Below are 19,660 nucleotides of genomic sequence, written 5' to 3'. Positions count from 1 at the left end.
CCCTACGATCTTCTGTCATTTTCTGAGTTGATTTTATGTCACTTAACTGAAATTATTTAGAAAACCTACCCAGCATTAAACATTAACATGGCTTTTTTTATATGTCACGGTTCGTTATCATGCCAATAAATGATTAATTCTAATTCTCTGTCTGGACCAATACTTTGGCAGGACTTTTATGATTCATAATTTGTACTGTGTTGTAATGTTACCTCTCGAAACTGACATACTAGCATTTATTGTTTTTTATGGCCCCTTGAGGTGGCGTTTGAAGGAGACACCAGGTGACATGTAAAGGGTTTAAAAGTTTGATGCGGCTGGAGTACACAGAACTTATCTAGTGGGGAGTGGAGGACTGGTGCTTCTGTGGACTGTGAGCCTTTGAGCAGCAACCCAGCAATGGATAATTCAGCAGTCTGTTTGGCCAATGCCACAGTTTGCAATGGCACGTCCTGTGTGGTACCGGAGAGCAACTTCAATGCCGTTCTCAGTGTGATCCTCAGCGCCGTCTTGACTACCCTGTTGGCGCTGGTGATGTTCTCTATGGGATGCAATGTGGAAATCAAGAAATTCCTAGGGCACATAAGGCGGCCGTGGGGCATCTGTGTGGGCTTCCTCTGCCAGTTTGGAATCATGCCCCTCACGGGGTTCATCCTGTCAGTAGCCTTTGACATCCTCCCCCTCCAAGCCGTGGTGGTAATCATCATGGGATGCTGTCCCGGAGGAACCTCCTCCAACGTCTTGGCCTATTGGGTTGACGGCGACATGGACCTGAGGTAAGATATCTAAATCTCCAAATACTGCAATCGCATGGAATTCTTCTTCTCATAAGCCTATGGTGTTGAGAATGCCCATGAGCTCCGCCACTGATCTAGGGTATAATGGAGGAAGGAAACAGACAAGGAGAAATGCATTTCCACGCCTTCCTGAGCAGCCACTTGGCGATGCGAATTTAGGGGTTCTGTTTTGTGCTGATGTCTTTAAATCTAACTCCATTAACTAGGAGTTGTATCATTGCCATTTATCTTTGGGAGAAAAGTCCAAGTTTTTCAAAAAAAGGAATCCTTTCCAAGCCATAAGCTGCAGCTCAGAAAGTTTTCCTTGTTAATATCAGGAAAACAAAAAACAAAAAACTCTCTTTGTGGTGGTGAGGAGCTCTGAATGCAATTGTGAACTAAATTGTTTATTAAATGGTAGCCCCAAGGATGAGACAATGACCAAACATAATCAGATTTTTTGAACAAGCTTTTGCTTGGTTTAAAGGCTAAGAAAGATGGTGTACATTTACTTCACTTCTATGAGCATTAAACGAAAAGAAAAAAACAAACAACAGCGTTTTTAAAATTATGCTTACCCTTCTATAAAATAAGCAGAAAATGGTTTCCCTGCTTCCCACAGAATAATCTAAACTGCAGTGTTTGCCCAGTTCCTCCTGTGCCAGTCTGAACTAGCACTGGAGGAGAAAAAAACTAATGGAGATAAAATGAAGCATTAATGTGGGGAGACTGAGAATTTTAATGCTGCCACTCAACTAGACAAATGCCTTTTTTCCTTACCTCATCGCTCTTCATTTCCTGTGAAAGACAAGCATTTCTGGACACAGCCAGGTGTTGATGTCAAGTGTGCTTGTTACGTGCTGTCCAGTAGGCAATGGACTCTGTTAATCACCAGCTACAAAACTCAGAAGAGAGATGTTCACAGGGTAGAAATGTAACCACAGCAGAAGGTGAAACTGGATTCCAGATTGAGCCAGCATCTCGCGGGCCATTGGGAGCCCACCACCTCATCCTGGCTGGTGCCCATTTCTTCAGAAGCTTTAGAAAAGCCGTGCCAACAATACATCTTCACATTATATGCTTTTCATGTAAGGAAATCCTGTCTCTTCCTTGCAATAGATTTTTTTATTCCCAAGGAAGGTCCTGTGAGGAAAAAGGATGGCCAGGGATGTTCAGGTTTAGTTAATCTGTGAACCACCATGTGGCAATAAGATCTTCTTAGACTTCAGCTTGACCTGCACACAGGCACGCAGGTGAGAATTCTGCAAGCTAGGAGCTGGCTGAGGGGAGTGAACTGAATTGAATATAGGACTTTGACTCTCACTAAGCAGCTTTCACATAACATTTGTAACTTTTTAACGAAACCGAAGAGCCGTGTACCTCGTTATCATGCCACATGTGGAATCATTCCAGAAGACAGAAAAGCATGTGTGATGCTGGGTTTTTTGGCTGCTGAAACAGATTCCTTTCCATGGGCTGAAACTGGAAAAAAAAAAAAAAAACCCTCATCTAAAAGCTCTAAGTTACCTTTTCTGTGGTTTTATGGAAATCTGGAAATTTCTCTGGAAATAGGAGATGGTTATATTAACTTGCCTATCTCGCATAACAATTCCTGTGAGAAGTAAAAGTATTCATAAATAAGAACCAAAGGTAGAATTTGAGACCTTGGCAAGAGACAGCCAGCTGAGTCAGTGTATGTGACTGCGTCAGAAAGTCAGAGTAAATCCTGCAGTGGAACGTACAGCACTGAAAATTTTTCATTTTCTTTCTAGAAAGTGTGGACTCATTGATATCCCTTGTCTTATGAATAACATCAACACCTGTCTAGTCTGATGGTCACCTCTCTAGCATTTCTGCCTAACCAGAACTCAAGCAAGACCCAGTAAAAGACTTGGCATGCCTGAAGTAAATCCCACCTAATCTCCGAGACCTTCCTCACACAAGACCTGTTTACTCTCCTAATTCTAGACCTGTTGCGCCGTTTCGCAGCAGGGAGGATGCGAAACAAGAAGTGGGGGTAGAGGGCAAGGTGTTAGATGGGCAGGCCTGTGTCCCCTAGCAGCAAGTGGCCACAAGAGCCTGACCCCCAAGAGAAAAGACCAAAATGCTTCCAAAGCGAAAAAAGACAACTCACAAAACACAGGTGCCTCTGCATTGCATATTTTAGGGACAAACAGCTCTGAAAGAACATTACCCAAAGACATCACTGTCTTTCAACTGAGCAGATAATAACATTTATCACAAAGACCCCGTAATCATTGAAAGGAGGTCAGATTATGCCACTAGGGAAGATTGGGGACATTATGCATTGCATATGTTAGAGGAAAAATTTGAAGTATTTCTTTAAAGCAAACTAAGGGAGTAACACCTCAGCTATTAGGAAACAGTTTTCCAGCCCTTTTTTTATTCCTCTGGAGTGAGCACTGCAGTCTCATGATTAGTTAGATGCAATCCTCTCTCTCCTTTATGTTTCCGATTCTGTCCTCTTGGAACGTTACCGTCTCCGTTTCCACTTGAACTCTAGCAATGGCAGCCGAGATGTGACTGTTTATACCAACAGGTGTCTGCACCCGCTGAGTGGACAGCACACAGCGCTGGCTAAACCACTCCATCTCCATCTCAGTTTAACTCTCCTGGATGTGGTTCCTGGGAGAAACCAAATCACCTCCCTTCACCCTATCATCTCTTCCCAACCTGGGAAACCAACGCATTTTGCAGTCTCTAGTGACTTAAACACACACAGACACACACACACATAACAAAATTACCGACCTTGCTAATCAAATCCTTGCTCATTGACATACAGCGAGTGACACTTCAGCTCCCTCCTGGACCACTCGAGCCTAGAAAGTTGTCGTGGGAATCTGATCAGAGAACAGGCATTTTCACCTGATTTAGCTGTGCTGTGGCCCCATTATGCACAAAATGTTTCAGGAAGAAACGCAGGTGATGGTTTTGGGTGACTTCTTGGTGGCCCAGCCCCGCGGGTCAGGGATCGCAGAGAACTCCCACCACCTGGTGTCCACTCTATCCCCAGAGGCTCCTGATTTTCGAATCTCTCTTTGCCAGCATTGGCCTTCGCCACAGGCACCACACAAGGGTTTTCCTTCTCGTTTTCCTTTCTTTGACTTCTTCTTTGGGGAATCCCTGCCAATGCAGCCTTTCCTTCACTGCTCTGTACTGTCAGCACTCCCTTTTTATTATTTTCCAGATTTAATAGTTTCTGGGTTTTCCTACCACATCCTTTGTTCTTCATCCAAATGCTGTTTCTTCATCTTCCAGCTTTGTGTTGACTGTTATTATAGCCGTTCAAGATCCCTGACCCTCCAGCCTATTGCAGATTCAAAGCAGTTCCTCTCATTTCAACATAAATGTCCAGATCCTCACTAATCTAAGAACTAATCCAATGCTATTTGAATTTCCCTTTATTTTCCCTCGGAGTAACCAAGCTATGTTTTTTTCTGCAGCATTACTTTTTATTTACTAGCTAACGTTTAGGAGGCACTGGTAAGAACCACACACAGTGTAAGCATGCTATGTCTATATTAATCCTCAGACTAATCCTCTAAGGTTAGTGCTGCTTTTCTGCACTTGCTAGGTGAGAAAATTAAAGCTCTTAACCTTGACAGAAGTCATAGTCAGTACATGTCAGAGTCAGAATTCGAGCCCAGACCTCTCCACTCATCTCCGTCCAGATTCTTAACCTTGGCTCAACACTGTTTCTATCACTTGTCACATCTCCACTTTCCAGCCCCACTAGACACGTTTCTTTTGATCTTTCAAATTTGATGTTTCACTTCTAATAGGGTTACAGTCTTCTGCATTCCTTATCACTGACTGGACCAAATTCCTCAACATTCACTAAATTCTCATTTATTGCTTTCTTTTAATTCCAAAAAGAAAAGGAAGGAAAAAAAATTCTCCCTGGCAGTTAATAGAGCTAAGGCTCTATTAGGATTTAAACCAAGAGTTGTTTTTTTTTTCTTGTGTTCCCTCTTATTTCAATATAAATGCATGGTATAGTATTTCTATTGGTGACACCTCTGCTCTTGGTAGAACTTCAGGGTTTTTTGGTTTTTTTTAATATATGAAGTTATTTTTTTTCTTTCACTAATTTATTCTCCTGTATTGATCCTTAAAATTATTTATCTGTGAATTGTGCTTCATCTCATTTTGAGTGGTTCCAGCCATCTGTACTCCCACCCCTTGGCTGTACCTTGTGATCCAGGTGACCCACTAGATCTAAACCAGTCCCTTCTCCAACTCCAACTCCTGTCTTGTCCCTCCTCGTGGCCTTTGAGAAGCTAGTCTTGCCAAGTTCAAAACCAGGATATAACTTCATAAATTATCTTAGCAATAGTCAAAATTAAAGCTTTCACAAGGAAATTGGAAAAAAAAAAAAAACAAGGAGAGAAACAGACGTCCTTCTAAAGTTGCTTTCATGGTTTGAAGCAAATAATTCTTGGCCTTCTCTTCCCTGTGGTCCAGATCTGAACACTGTCCTTCTCCAACCCCTCCTGTCTTCTCCACTCTGGAACGCATATTGGATGCATTGGAATAATAGTGATTTTATTACGGGGATAACTTAAAAGCCATGCTAATTTATTTAGAAAAAAAGAAAAGATAAAAAAAAGAAAATGGTGATGGAAAAGAGAGTGGGTGAAGTCATTTGCAAACTCCAGTATTTTAACTATAAGTAGGACAAAGCACTGTTTGTAACAAATTAACTTATTATTACTCTGTTTTTAGCTTCTACTGTGCACCCAAATTAAGTTAACCTATCCCCATAATAGACTGAATGTCTTAGAAATGCTTTACATATATCTCTACCATTGATTATTTTTACACTATTTTAGCTCTACTATGGCAAGTATTTTTTTCTGAATTCTTTAAATAGGTTTTAAATGAGGTCATTCTGGTTTTTGGGGTTTTTCTTTAATGATACTTAGGGAAGTTAAGCCCTTTGATAAACATTGCCCCATCCTTTTTTACCAAAATTGTGCTTAGATGCACTGAAATGAAATTCCTCACCTCCAGAGTTTTCCTTAGCAACGTGTAGGGGGGTTGTTTTTATTGTTGTGGGGAGGGGGGTGCGAGTAGGTGGTGTAAATAATTTAATCTTTTCCTTCAAGCTCACGTAAAATACCTTTAAGGAGTGACTAGGCTGATCATCTGTCTCAGTGCTACAGCTATTAGAGAAAAAGCCTTTCAGAAAAATCTCTCTAGTTTCCTGATGCTGTGTTATTCTGGAGCACATCACACACACACAGACACACACACACACAGACACACACACACACACACACACACACACACGGTGGCTGGGTAGATAATACCATAACTGGCTTTTAGTGAGCGCCTTGCCTTATTCTAAGTATTGGACTCCTTGGGTCACTCGGTCCTCTCAGCCTGTGAGGTGGCCGTGATGGTGATTCTCATCATTTCTCAGATGAGCAAACAGGCAAAGAGAAATCAGGTAAATCACCAGAGTCACGGAGGTGGCTTCCAAGCCAAGCAGTGTCTGGCCCAGTCATTTAAGGTCTCTGTTCCCCAGGAAGGGAAAGTGGCTCTGTGCCCAGGGCACTTTGCAGGGACCAGAGGACTCACATTCCAGAAACCTGTCTTCCATCTGCTGTGGCAGTGCTGAAAACAGCATCGTTCCATGTGAAGTCCTCCACGCTGGGAGCCGAAGTCCACCTACCCAGCCAGGTCCACCCTACAACACTGCTGCTCTCAGGAGGAATGCCACCAGGCCCTGATTCTTCTGAACACCATTTGCAAAATTCCTGAGCAGAAATAGAACCCAGGCCCACCCTGCCTGTTTGCATGTTTTCTTGGTTTTTGTTTTTAACCTTTTCTCAAGCTACGGGTGTCCGGGGAATAATGTGTCTGCTTTAACGAGAGATGCCGAGGCTTCTTCCCTTGGACGTACTTCCTCCCCCAAGGGCCATGGAGGCCTGTCTCACCCCAAGCCAGGCAGACGCAGCAAAGCCCGTGTGAATGTGTTCGCTGGTCTCTGACTGGAGGCATGAAGGGCGGCCAAGCACCTGTGCCTTGTTTAATAATGAGTTTAAACAGTCATGAGATATCTTCTCTGATCCTTGAGAACCAATGCAGAGGGAAGGATGACACAAGACAAAATAGAAAGACACCAAATACTGATCTCACCATCTCACCCCACGTAGGGCGCTGCCCAGACCGGGGCACCTGTGTGCTTCTGTCCATCAGACCGAATGGTGTTGCTGGTTGAGTCTTTTGCACGACTTTCTAATCATGCACTGAAAACTGAAACCACCCTCCCCAAGAAAACCGAGGTAGCCTGCCAACCTGCCCGTTTCTTTTCAGCATCAGCATGACCACGTGCTCCACGCTGCTCGCCCTGGGGATGATGCCGCTGTGCCTCCTAATCTACACCAAGATGTGGGTGGACTCCGGGGACATCGTCATTCCCTACGATAGCATAGGTGAGTCAGTCCTGCCCCCGACTTCTAAGCATCGCCGCCCTCCTCTCTGCTCGTCCCTGCCCAGCTCTCGGGCCAGGCTCAGACCCAGCAAGCCTTTACCTCTCACACCAGCAGTAGTTTGTGCCCTACTTGGCTTTCAGGACAAGCCTCGCCTGTATTTGAGTGAGGGCTGGCAGACTCTGAAATTCAAACCTTGACCCCATGGGAGAACCGGTTTTGTCCTCCACTGAAACCACCAGGGAGACAGACCAACGGAAGGGACCTCTGGGCACAGCCATCTGGACCTCGGGAGGTGGGAGTCTCTGGAGGCTCCATCCTTCCCTTAACGCAGAGCACAACTAGTCTGGGGGGGACACAAGTTTGCTCCTGAACACTCAAATTGAAGAAAGACAAAAACCGTCTCGCTAATGATTTTAAAATAGGGCACCCGGTAAGCAATGATGGCTGTGGCAACAGGAGACCTCCAGATGAAACACCCTGTTTATGACACTCTTGACTCAGAAGTCGATCTGCTGGTGCGGCCTGTGATCATGCCCCGGGAGTCAGAAGTGCTGGTTATAATTCTGTCTCCACTCATCTCAGCTCCCAGATGGCCACCCCCACCCCAAAAGGGCTCTTTTCTATTTCTGGCAGAACAAATGAGGGTAGGAGATTAAGTCACTGGTGTAACATGAGGTCAAGGACAGGACAAGCTAGTTCCTGGTCTGCCGAAAGCCCTGTGATCACCAAAGGTGAGAGGTAGGTGAACTAGTACATGGCACAATCACCAGGTACAGGACACGCTAGGTCGTCTTTTTCCCAAGGCTAACCTTAGAGACACGTGTCTTCTCGGGGGGCTGTGGTGCAGGTGTCCCGTGGAAGGGAACACGTGAGCAAAGACTAAATGATGACTCAGAAAGATGTTTGTGAAAGGATTCCTGTTGGTGTGGGAAGCTGGACTGGATGGCATCTCAAATCACTTCCATTTCTAAGAAGGATTGTTTCTGTAATAAAAGCATGCATCGGGGTCTATACAACTGAATCAGAACAGACAAGGGAACCTTCCTCGGGGACAATCGATGCTGCAGTATTTTCAGATAGTCTCTCCTCTCTCTACGCCTACCATGGCCATTAGACATGCCCCCTCCTCCAAAAAAGTGGTCCTTCTTAGCACACCTTGTTCAGTATGGGATTTCCCCTCACAAGGTCCTTCTACAGACCCCAGGGATCTCCATATCAGAAATCATCTCATGCAAGCAGATTATGAGGTGACCCTGGGCAACCACCTTGCCTGTGCCTCAAGCTGCTTAACTCTCAGTCTGCTCCCTTGGAGGACACTCTCCTTCAAGTTAAAGAGTGCAGTTTGCTTGAGGAGTGTTTATTTTAGGCCTCTCAAAGAAGCTGTTTGCTGAATGAGTTTTAACTCTATATTACTTATTGTTTAAGAAAAAAAAGTTAAACCTTAAAATAGCCTCCTCTGGATATTCATTCCCTCCTAGAAAATGCCCCAAAGCAGTATTGAGAAATTCTAACTACAGTGTGAATGACTGATAGCACATCCTTTAAGATGAGTAAATTTTGAAAAGAAGAGAGTGAGAAAGAGTAATTGGTACCTCAAAGGAGGAAAAGATCATCATACAAGAGTCTAAGGACAAAAATAAAAGAAAACAGAAAACAGAAGGGGAGAGAAATGAGGAAGAGATAAAACATTTTTGAATAAAAGGTTGAAAAGCAAAGATATTAACTCTGCTTAACTCACCATTTTGCCCAGGGCCTATTTTCCTACGTAACCTTCTCACTATTGGTTTTCCTAGTCCTTTAATGTAGAAAACAAACAACCTGATTCATTCACAAGATGTTTTTCAGTGAGGAAATTAAGGCTCAGCGTAAGGGTTGAATTTGTCCAAGATGAACAGGGAGCCGGAAATAGCCCTCTAGTCTGCTCTCCACTCAGCTCCGGGGGCAGGGCTGTTTGGCGCAGTTTCCATACAGTGCTCACTATGTTCAGGTGATTCAATAAACAGCCGCTGAGCCCCCTCAGATGATGACATCTGGACGGAGGAGCAGGCAGCTTACACAGCTGGTACCACTGAATACACTGCAGCAAGTTGCTGTTCCTTCTCTTCCCCGCTCTGCCGTTGAGTGTGTCTAGGACCACGAATTGTGTATCCACGTCACCATCTGCCTCCCACAACAGCACCGTGAGAGAGACATCTTTCTGCCCATTTCACAAATGGGGAAACCAAGGCTCAGAGGCATCAATAATCCTCACAATTCTCACACTTTGTGAATCAGGTCCAGCTCTGAGTCTGTCCGGCTCTGAGTTGCACCATGTGACTCCCTTCCCCACTCTTTCCTTCTCTCTTTTCTTTCTACCTTTCTTCCCTCCTGTATATGCTGTGTAAACTTGATTAAAGACCAAGTTGTGGTGCTCAAATTGTGGAAACTCTAAGGAGATGCTTTCTCATCTAAATAGACAGGCACCTGCCACAGAGTGCGGGCAGATCTCTAGCCCACTCGGGAGTAAAGAATCACCACAACCCACCTCTTCAGGCAGAAGCCACACACTCTGAGGGTGACGAAGGGCAAAGAGTGTCTTTTCCAGTCATCATCGAGTCCCAAAAAGACTATCTGGTCTCATCTGGTCAAGAGAGGAAATACAATTCCACCACGGATTTCAACAGCCAGTCCTGCTGGTGTGTTTATCCTGTAGCCTTGGGCTGCCCCAAAGAGATAAAGACTCCTGGCAAAGAGAGGCCAGACACGAAACTGGGCTGCCTTTTCACAGCTCCAACACATTACAAATACACTACCAAAACCTAAGCACGCTCACAGTCCAGTCACAGTGTTGGCACCCAGATTTAGGCGACCACAGTACAACAAATCTGTATCAAGATGGTTTTCATTTAAGGACTACAAACTTCACAATTTGGAGAACAGACTGGAGACCCAGGGGAAAAATTCTCCTCTCAAAGTAGCAGGAGGTAAGGATACCCAAAGGGGGTTTTTCTGGGGGCTCTTACGAGTACATCCATCCATGACCTTATTTCACATCCTTTATTCCACCATTTTCTCCTCACCTTTTCCTCCCTGCTCTTTCTTTTTCTTCTTCCTCTTGGTACCTTAACTATTACTTAATCTCATTGAGTAATTTCTGGGAAAAAGTAATTGCTGACCGTATCTTGCCAGGAGGGCCAGAGGCTACAAAGACATTATGTTTTCATCACTATTATATTCATTTTAAATTGATATTTATGGCCCTGGAATCTGGAATCCATTTCCCAGTCCTAGTGCAATCTGCTCCAATACCAAGCAACATCCACTCTCAGAATTTCATTATTCAATTCCACTTTCTCCTACTGCTTTAAAAGGATGTTTGACAAAGAAACAGCCCATGAGAAGTTAGAAGTTGTTGGTGCTGTGTTATACAAAAGCAGCAACTGGACAAATGAGTGTTAAATAATATGGAGAAACAAACCACATGTCATGAGAACAGCAGTAAATTTAACACAGTGAAACTGAAGTATGACTGTTTCATCTGGCTGGGTGAGCTCATTCCTGCAAAGAATTATAATTACTCGAGAGGTCGCCAAATATTTTATCTCATGGAAAATTTAAAGCATGCTTTTTCAACCTTTTCTCCCACCTCTCTGCTGCAGATTTAAATAATCCAACTCAGTCTTAACCAGAAGTCATTAGCCCACAGAATGCCTGGAGAATTTTGAACTTTTTTCTTTTATTTCTACTACCATGAAGTAACAGACAGATATAAAATACCGTCTTTCTTTACACACCACTGGAGCACAGACACACACAAACACACACACAGACTTTGGAAACGTATGATCCCAAGACCAGAGAAGCCAAGCTTCTGACAAATTGAAACTAAAAGAGACTGACTGGTAGAATAAGGATTCTTCTAAAAAAATTAATCCAGGATTTAGGGAAAGGATTTATATCATCAACATTATCAATTTTCCAGTAGCAATATTGAATTATTTACTGGAGTAGGTAAAGAAGTAGAGTTGGGGTTAGGGGTTGTTGTTTGTTTTTTGAATTCTGTTTCATGTATTTAAGAAGAGAGACAGAGCTACAACCTAAACCTTCTGCGGGCTGTTTTGCTTTCCTCTTCCCTGTGCTATGTGTTCTGTTGATCAAATTGCTCTCTGTCACCTTTAGGTACGTCTTTGGTCGCTCTGGTTGTTCCTGTTTCCGTTGGAATATTTGTTAATCACAAATGGCCCGATAAAGCCAAGATCATACTCAAGGTAGGTGTCCCCAGTCATAGCATAGCATCGTCACATGCTCCACAGTGTCCGCGCGTAAACGGTGGGTCTCTCCATCTACTGAGCGGGTTTTTCACATTGGATGATAATACCCCATCTAGGGCGGCTTAAAGTTATCAGACACACAGCTCACTCTTCTAGAGCACCCTCCCCTGTCCCATCCTCAGAGCAAGTTTCTATCCACCCTTGGAGAGCCCCAATTCAAGGGCAGGATTTTTTACCCTGCACACCCACAGCACTTTGCTTTTATCCCTGTTATGTGGGTTTATATTCCAAAATATATCTAGACAGCTGTCTTAGAAAATAGGTCATATCTTTCTTATCTCTGTATCCATATGGCCAATTCAGTGCCCGGCAATTGGTAGATTTTATATATATGTGTATGTATACACACACACACATACATGTGAATACATATATACACACACATATTTATAGATATAAAATTATATATAACTATATATAATAATATATATAACTACATTTATATAAATGATGATATATATAATTAGTAACCATTCATTTCCTTTTATCAACTGTATCCTTGCCAGATGAGATGGAGATGGATAATATAGACAGGTTTCAGGAGGGAAAATAAGCCACTTGGTGTTCTTTGTCTCTTTGACCAAAAAAAAAAAAGTTATAAATCTCTAATTCTTTTTAATGTGAAAAGGGGAAAAAGATAACAGTGGCTTTGGTTTGCCTGTGCCTTTTTACCTTTTATAGGGTTTTCTCTCCATTTTCTCACCATTATAATCATAAAAGGTGGCTAAGGCAAGATTTCATCCTCAATTACAGACGAAAAATCAAAGATTCGGAGAGGTTTCGTGACTTACCGAAGGAAGGAGGGCAGGAGGAGTTGAATCTGGCAGCCACGTCTTCTTGGAGTGGGTTTTCTTCCTCTCTGACAAGGATAATTTTGAGCTAGGACATCTTCTTCAGGCTAACTGAGTACAGCCCCACCATGTCCTGTTAATTTTCTTAAAAATTGAATCGTGGGACAAGCACCAGCGTTTCCGGTGGGTCTACCCTGGCATCAGGCGAGGGGTACACAGGGAGGTCACTAATCATCACTTCCCCAGAGGGAAGGAGACGCTTAGGTTTCTTCTCCGACGAGAATCTTTGCATTTGCTTTGACATGCGATTGTTGCGTCTGCTTGTCTTGCTTCTAGATCGGGTCCATCACAGGCATCATTCTGATCGTGCTCATAGCCGTGGTCGGAGGCTTGCTGTACCAGAGCGCCTGGATCATCTCGCCCAAACTCTGGGTTATAGGAATCATATTTCCCTTTGCCGGTTACTCCCTGGGCTTTCTTCTGGCTAGAATAGCTGGCCAGCCCTGGAACAGGTATGGTGTTTTGGTAAATCAGACGAGGAACTTCCTTCTGTAATTGCTGCTGTGTTCGTTTGCTGCTGTTATGAAGTACCACCAACTGAGTGGCTTGAGCAGTTCTGGAGTCTTGTTGTCCAAGGTCAATGTCAATATGACTGATCCTTTCTGAGGGACAAAGGGCCATGTGCTCCAGGTCTCTCTCCTTGGCCGGTGGAAAGCCATCTCCTCTCTTTCTCTTCACATCGCCCTCCTTCTATGCAAGTCTCTGTGTCCAAGTTTTCCCTTTTTGGAAGGATGCGAGTCATATTGAATCAGCGTATGTCCACCACACCTTGTCCTAACTAATTAGACCTTCAGTGACCCTATGTCCAAATAAGGCACATTCTCAGGCGCTGGGGGTTAGGATTTCAGCATATGCATTTGAGAAGATCCAATTCAGCCCATAATCACTGTAAACACTGAGGACAAATTCACAATTTTTCACCTGTAATAACGTTCACTCTATTTCTGAATACATCATTCTAAATAGACTCATTCATTCCTGAAAGATGCAAGTCCTCTGGAAAGAAAATATGGACTGCCTCTTTCTTGTTCAAATTCTCCTGGCCCTTTCTCCTGGATAGTACAGGTCGGGCTCCTCTGTGCTCATTTGTCCTTAATTCTCCAAGCAGAGTGACTCCAACCAAAGCTGAATTCAGGTTGGTCCTGTAATATACGAGGATTCCTCCAGCCAGAAACAGGATGCACTCACAATCCAGAAAGTTCTGAAGAGCAGAACTTGTTTTAGCGTGTATGGGCTCGGGACAGGGTGAAGGCGTTCCTGCTTCTAGCACGTTGGAATCAGTAGGCAGAGGGAAAATCAGGCGTAGGAGCTGGTGCACGTATGAGGCTGGGGACAAGATGAGAGGCACAGGCCGGTGGGAAGGGTGTGGCTGAGTCAGGCTGACCGGGGATGGCACTGGGACCCACCGCTCACCCACTGTAGGACCCGGGCCAGGCTCTTACTCTTTCTCTGACTTTCCTCACCTGTAGAATGGGGACAATGATACCTACTTTGCAGATTTTTGATCAAGATTTAATCAGAAGAATAAAACCGATTTCACAATAAAACAACAATAGCAAATACTCTATTTTGAGTGTTTTCTCATCCCCTGCTCTGCTCTGCACTGATGCCAAGGACCTAATTGAACAGAGTGAAATCATCCCCCTCTGCTGTTTATGGAACATTAACATAAATGAGCCTCTGCTTTCAGAGTTCTTAAAATTTATATATATATATATATATATATATATATATATATATATATATATATATATATATATGTATCTGCTTTTAATGCATAATATAATTTTATTTTATAAATAGATGTATAAATTTATTCAATATTATATTGAATAATTATATATTACTTATTAATAAATATTATCCAATATATTAAATATAACATACATACATATGTGTGTATATATATATACATAGTTATGCATATAGACACAGATGACATTGATAGCTTCCACTGCTCACAGGGCAAAATAAGCTACTTGGTGATTTTTGTTCCTCTGGACAAAAGAAAACATTATAATCCCCAATTTTTTTTTAATGTGAAAAGGAGAGAAACAATAATAATGGCTTTTATTTACATAAGACTTTTAAACTTTTACAGGGGTTTATATCCATTTTCTTATTATCATAACAGTTATAAAGATGACTAGGGCAAGAGTTTTATCTCTATATATGTAGTGAAAAAGAGAAAATGTTTGTATTATAATGTATTATCTGATAATATATTAATGCATATTTATTGAATATAAATAAAACTATAGAGTTTAATAAATATATACATGAAAAGTAGACGTGTGTGTTCAGACATGTTTAGGTACTTGTTCTATCTGCTTTTAATTTTTTACAACAAAAAAGCAAAACAACACCACCAAAAACAGACCAGTGAAAACGTGTGTTCTTGTAACATTTCTTTCAGGTGCCGAACGGTTGCTTTGGAAACAGGGATGCAGAACGCTCAGCTGTGCTCCACCATCGTCCAGCTGTCCTTCACCCCTGAGGAGCTCAATGTCATCTTCACCTTCCCACTCATCTACAGCATCTTCCAGTTGGTCGTGGCAGCTCTATTCTTAGGACGTAAGGAACACCTATAATCACATTTCACTGTGATGTTCTTTGAGAAATCCTGGAGTTGCTAATATGACATCTTTTAATTCCCCTTTTCTGCTAATGAATTGTACACATTAAACCAAACTCCCTTTTCCTGGCAGTGAAATAAATGGGTAGGAAACGCTACCCATAATACTCTCATGACATGCCAACTGCTGATGGAAGATTATAATTTTACCAAAAGGTTCTAGTAAAGAGTATTTTTAAGTGAAAAATAATGGAGGTTGATTCTCTCCACTGACTCTCTTTTTCTCAATAATTAAGGAGGCATATTAACCTGTTAGAGCCATTTTATTGTGTCCCTTCCTACCTGCTTCTAAGAACCCTGAACTGGTCATTTTTTAATTCAAACATCATCTTGGCATGCTTAGTATATATAGGATATTTCTCAGAAAATTGGTATAAAAGTATATTTATCAGGCTAAGTTATATTGGAAGATAGATATGTGTGTACATGTATGTGTGTATGTATATAGTTTTTAGTAACCATACAATTGAAACAGTTGAAGCAAACATTTTTTATTTCAAGTGCTAGGAATAGCTAACTTGCTTTTTAATTTTACTGGGATGTAGCATATAGCTTTAGTCCACGAGCCCCTGCCACCTAATGGCCTTCACCTACTTGAAACTTTCCTCTAATTTTGTTTTCTAAGGACTGGTGATGTTTAATCTATTTTCAAATTCTGGGGCTTTTTTTTTTTAATAAAGAAACTTCTTTAAGTTTCACACCATTTTAATGGGGATCATATAGTGGAAGTGAATGAAAAGATAATGTGACTCTTAAGTGGCACAACGACCCTAGGTACAGCTTTGTTTGGAATAAGGTTTGCTTTTACACTTAGCTCCATCAGGTACTCCATTTGCCCTTGGGAACTGTTCATTCTCTGTGCTACGGTCTTGAATGTCATTCTCGAAGCAGAGTTTTCCTTTCTAGTATAGGACTCTCTGGATCCATTAGAAACGTTCCACTGACTTATCACTGGTGCAGGAGAGAGGGTTGCATGGCCTAATTAATTACCCCGTTTTCCTGTATCATGGAGATTTACCCAATTTGGTGCACCTTGGGACTTTCCCAAATAATTAGCTAATGGTGTCTACCAGACAAGCCTGAGAAAGTAGTTGGGAGCGAGGACAATTAAGTAGATTTACTAGTTAAATAACTCATTCAAAAGGAATTAATATATAAAATTGAAGGAATAATGGGAAAGTGGGCAACAGTCTTACCCTTTCCCACAATTTCAGCAGCAAGAATGAGAACAAGGAGGCATCTTTACTAAGGATGTGCAATTCCGGGAAACATATTTTGGTGAAAGGATTAGAAGTCTAAATGCTTTCTTTTTGGAACAAGGAAAGGAAAGAAGGAAGGGAGGGAGGGAGGGAGGGAGGGAAGATGGAAAGAAGAGAGGAGAATAGTTTGGTTGAATAAAATTGGTGATAAGCTGAGGGATTTCAAGCTCAAAACAGTTTATAATAAAAGTATAATAAAAGGGATATTTTCATGAACCACAAGCTCAATTCAATAGAGTCAATAGCTTAGTGGCTTCTAAGTGAATATACTGAGTGGGGAGAGAACAGCTCAGTGGTGGAGTGTGTGCTTTAGGATGCATGAGGTCCTGGGTTGAATCCCCAGTACCTTCATTAAAGATAAATAAATTTGAAAACCTAATTACCTCCCCCCTCAAAAAAAAAAAAAAGAAAGAAAGAAAAAACTAAAACAAATTAATGTAAAAACAAAAACAAATATACTGGTAAATGTACAGGAGCCATCCAAGGAGGTATTGACCTTGAAATGTTCAGATCTCAGAAGCAAGATCATGTCTCTCTCAGCTGTGTATCATCGTGAGCGTTAGTGCTGACTGAGCCCTTACTGCTCTCTCAGGGCTGGGCACTGTACTGTTTTAGCTCATTTGTGTTCACAATTGCCCCATGAGATAGGCAGTATTTTTATACCAATTTTAAGTGTGAGGTATTGGAGTCTGAGGGTTCCAATAAATAATACCTTCTCCTCCCCTGTTGGAACCATGTCAGAGGTAGAAGGGGAAAAAAATCAGATATTTAGATAACAAAATTGCACTTTTATTATAGATAAAACTTAATTAGAAAATATGGCTCAAAACTATGACTACATGGGCTTGTTGATATCGTCCTGCTCCATGGCCAACCACTGTGCACGTAGCATCCACAGATACACAGAGACTGCAGGCCAGTCTGGCCAGGTGAGCTGACCTCAGAAATACACTGAGAAATGGCCGCCCCCAGAGACTAGCAGCTTCGTGGAAGAGATGAGGGCTGATCACCCATCAGCCAAGGCTCCCTCATCGTGGGAAGGAGTGAGTGAAGGCTGGGAAAGACTGTTATTCCAGCTCAAGTCCTTCCCCACAGACCCTTAGACCAAGGTACCGACACTGCAGCTTAGCTTGTAGGCTATCTGAGGACTGATACATTAGCTGGAGTGGGAAGGGACAGAATAGATGCCTGTTGTCGTTGTTATTGGCGAGTACCACCTGCAGGGCTGATCAGCGGAAGTTGGGTGAGCAGATATCCCCTAGCTGTGTGCCAGGTCTTCCTGAAGTGCAGCCATCCCACTTATGAGTGGTTGTGGAAATAAAAATGGTGGTGGTGCTCTCTAAGGAACTTCCCGCCTACACAAAATACAAACTGCTTCTTGAGTCATAGATTGTAATCACTGTCCAAAGTAAGTTTGCAGCTTACTATTATGAAATTTGCTTAACCTGCTGTGTATTGTTTTCTAGTGTATGTAGCACACAAGAAATGTTTTGGAAAAAACAATGTGGAACTTCCAGACGGCAAAGACATCGAACCACTCCCTAAGGCATCCTTCAGCAAGGCGAATGAAGAATTTCAACCAGATGAAAAGTAAACACCAGTGGACCAAGAAGAAGAACTCTAAAGAACATGCTTCAGCTATAAAAAATATTTGATTATTTGTTTTGATGGGATATTTGTCAGAAAAAAAAAGTTAAAGAAAAAATTTAAGTTTGAATTGAATCCATATATTGGTTTTGCTACCAAGTGACTGGTCCAGATCTTTCCTGTGACAGATATATATATATACACTGTCTTTGAAATAAGCCCAAAAAGTGTTCTTGGACCTCAGGCTAAAGCTGCCATGGGAGACACTGAGAATTTAATAACCAAATTAGAATCAAGCCCGGATCTCATCAGGGATTTTGTGCATCCGTTGCTCTGCCTCCTGAGCCCAATGACGCCCACTTGCTTTTTTCAGGAAAAACAGAGTTATGTCAAATGGCTTGTATTTGGCAGAGCTCTTTCAGCCCTGGAGAGAGACCACCTCAAGGCTCGCCGGTTAGTCGCAGGGCCACGTTGGCTAATACGACAGCTCTCTGGTTCACACCTCAGAGCAGGGAGGTGGCAGGAGGCACAAAGGCAGGAGACACAAAGACAAGAGAAGTATTGGAAGAAACACGATGACTCTAGTGGGTGAATCCCAGTCAATGGGAGATGAAGGAAAATACACGGAAAAGTACAAATAACAGCAATTTGCTTGAAGGGCAAGACTAGAGTCAATTAGATGTGCAGAAGGAAGAATGAGGTCAGGGAGCCATGGGAGACGTAAGTATTAAACAGTGTTCGAGGATGAAGAGGACGTGCCCAGGGCCCAGAAGGGGAACGTGCATTGCCAAGTGAGCTCCTAAGATGCTGTCAGTAGGCGTATCAAGAGGAAGCAGGGAGGATTTGAACAATGGCAACAGAGCTTTATGGCAAAAGAGAAACAGCTGGAGAGAGCTGGGTTCTCAATGACAGGTCTGATTTACCCTCCTTCCCCTCGCTCCACGGCAAGAGGCGGAGCATTCTTAATTCAGTTCACAGTGGTTTAGCTCCATCTGCCATTCAGACACTGTCACTGCCTCATAGACTCCCTTTCAACGGTTTTGGCTTCAGAGCGCCTCTTGCATTTGGATGATGTGAGTTCAGGTTCTGCTGGTGCCCCTCAGCGTTATTACTGAACACGAACGTCAACTCTCAACTTAGTTCTTCCAAGACAGGGAGGAGGCACGCTGTTTTAAAATGTGGCATTTATACCTTTTTATACCAGGTTCACATTTACCATTGAATAAAGCTTCTATATTTTTCCATCATTAGACAAACGCGTTAAAAGAAACACATTAAAAGAAACTAGGGATTTTTTTTTAAAGGATCGTAGAGGAGAGGTGGTCCAGATTTTCCTATTACGGAGGGCCAAACAATCTCCTTCCAACAGTACAAAACAAGAACTTTCGGTCTATCTGTCAAGTACCTCCTACACTGTCCTCAAACGGAACACAGGCAGGTGCACTAAAGACACACTGTGAATTCATATCATCATTTCAACGCCCCCAAAGTCAAGGGCCTGGACGCAGCAGGTGCAGCAAGCAGCTTTTTCCTCCATGTTGATCAAGATACGGACAACGGAATCTGGCTCTCTAACATGTTGCCCTATCTTGTGAATTGTGGGGTTTTTTCTTGTGCTAGATGGAAGAAAAATCACTGAACTTTTCAAAATGAAAGCACTCTATTTTTAAATGAGTCTGAGAAGCTGATTAAATTATGTATTTTATTGCCTCTGTGAGTATCATATTAAATGAATATTTTATTTTAAAGGCTGGAATAAATGGAAATAATTTTTGTAA

General features: G+C 42.4%; 1 protein-coding gene and 1 long non-coding RNA gene across 2 annotated transcripts in view; one reads left to right on the top strand and one right to left on the bottom strand.

Annotated features, from left to right (window-relative positions):
• Nucleotides 1-2,056, bottom strand: part of LOC141579785 (uncharacterized) — a 16,019-nt gene extending 13,963 nt beyond the window's left edge. The window contains exon 1 of the long non-coding RNA XR_012511764.1: nt 1,557-2,056. This is a non-coding gene — a long non-coding RNA (uncharacterized LOC141579785). The remainder of the gene's footprint in view (nt 1-1,556) is intronic.
• SLC10A2 (solute carrier family 10 member 2) lies at nt 134-19,660 on the top strand. Its single transcript, XM_010958024.3, has 6 exons — nt 134-776; nt 7,122-7,240; nt 11,399-11,487; nt 12,678-12,853; nt 14,818-14,975; nt 17,762-19,660. The coding sequence occupies exons 1-6, from the start codon at nt 400-402 to the stop codon at nt 17,887-17,889; spliced, it is 1,047 nt and encodes a 348-aa protein (XP_010956326.1). The 5' UTR covers nt 134-399; the 3' UTR covers nt 17,890-19,660.

The sequence above is a fragment of the Camelus bactrianus genome, chromosome 14, assembly GCF_048773025.1.
Source record: "Camelus bactrianus isolate YW-2024 breed Bactrian camel chromosome 14, ASM4877302v1, whole genome shotgun sequence".
Taxonomy (NCBI): Eukaryota; Metazoa; Chordata; class Mammalia; order Artiodactyla; family Camelidae; genus Camelus; species Camelus bactrianus.
This window is presented reverse-complemented; position numbering and strand designations above follow the sequence as displayed.

Coding starts and splice junctions, on each gene's coding strand:
- SLC10A2 (XM_010958024.3), top strand. CDS start 400: ATGGATAATTCAGCAGTCTGTTTGGCCAATGCCACAGTTTGCAATGGC. Junction 777..7,121: donor GACGGCGACATGGACCTGAG/GTAAGATATCTA, acceptor GTTTCTTTTCAG/CATCAGCATGACCACGTGCT. Junction 7,241..11,398: donor CATTCCCTACGATAGCATAG/GTGAGTCAGTCC, acceptor TGTCACCTTTAG/GTACGTCTTTGGTCGCTCTG.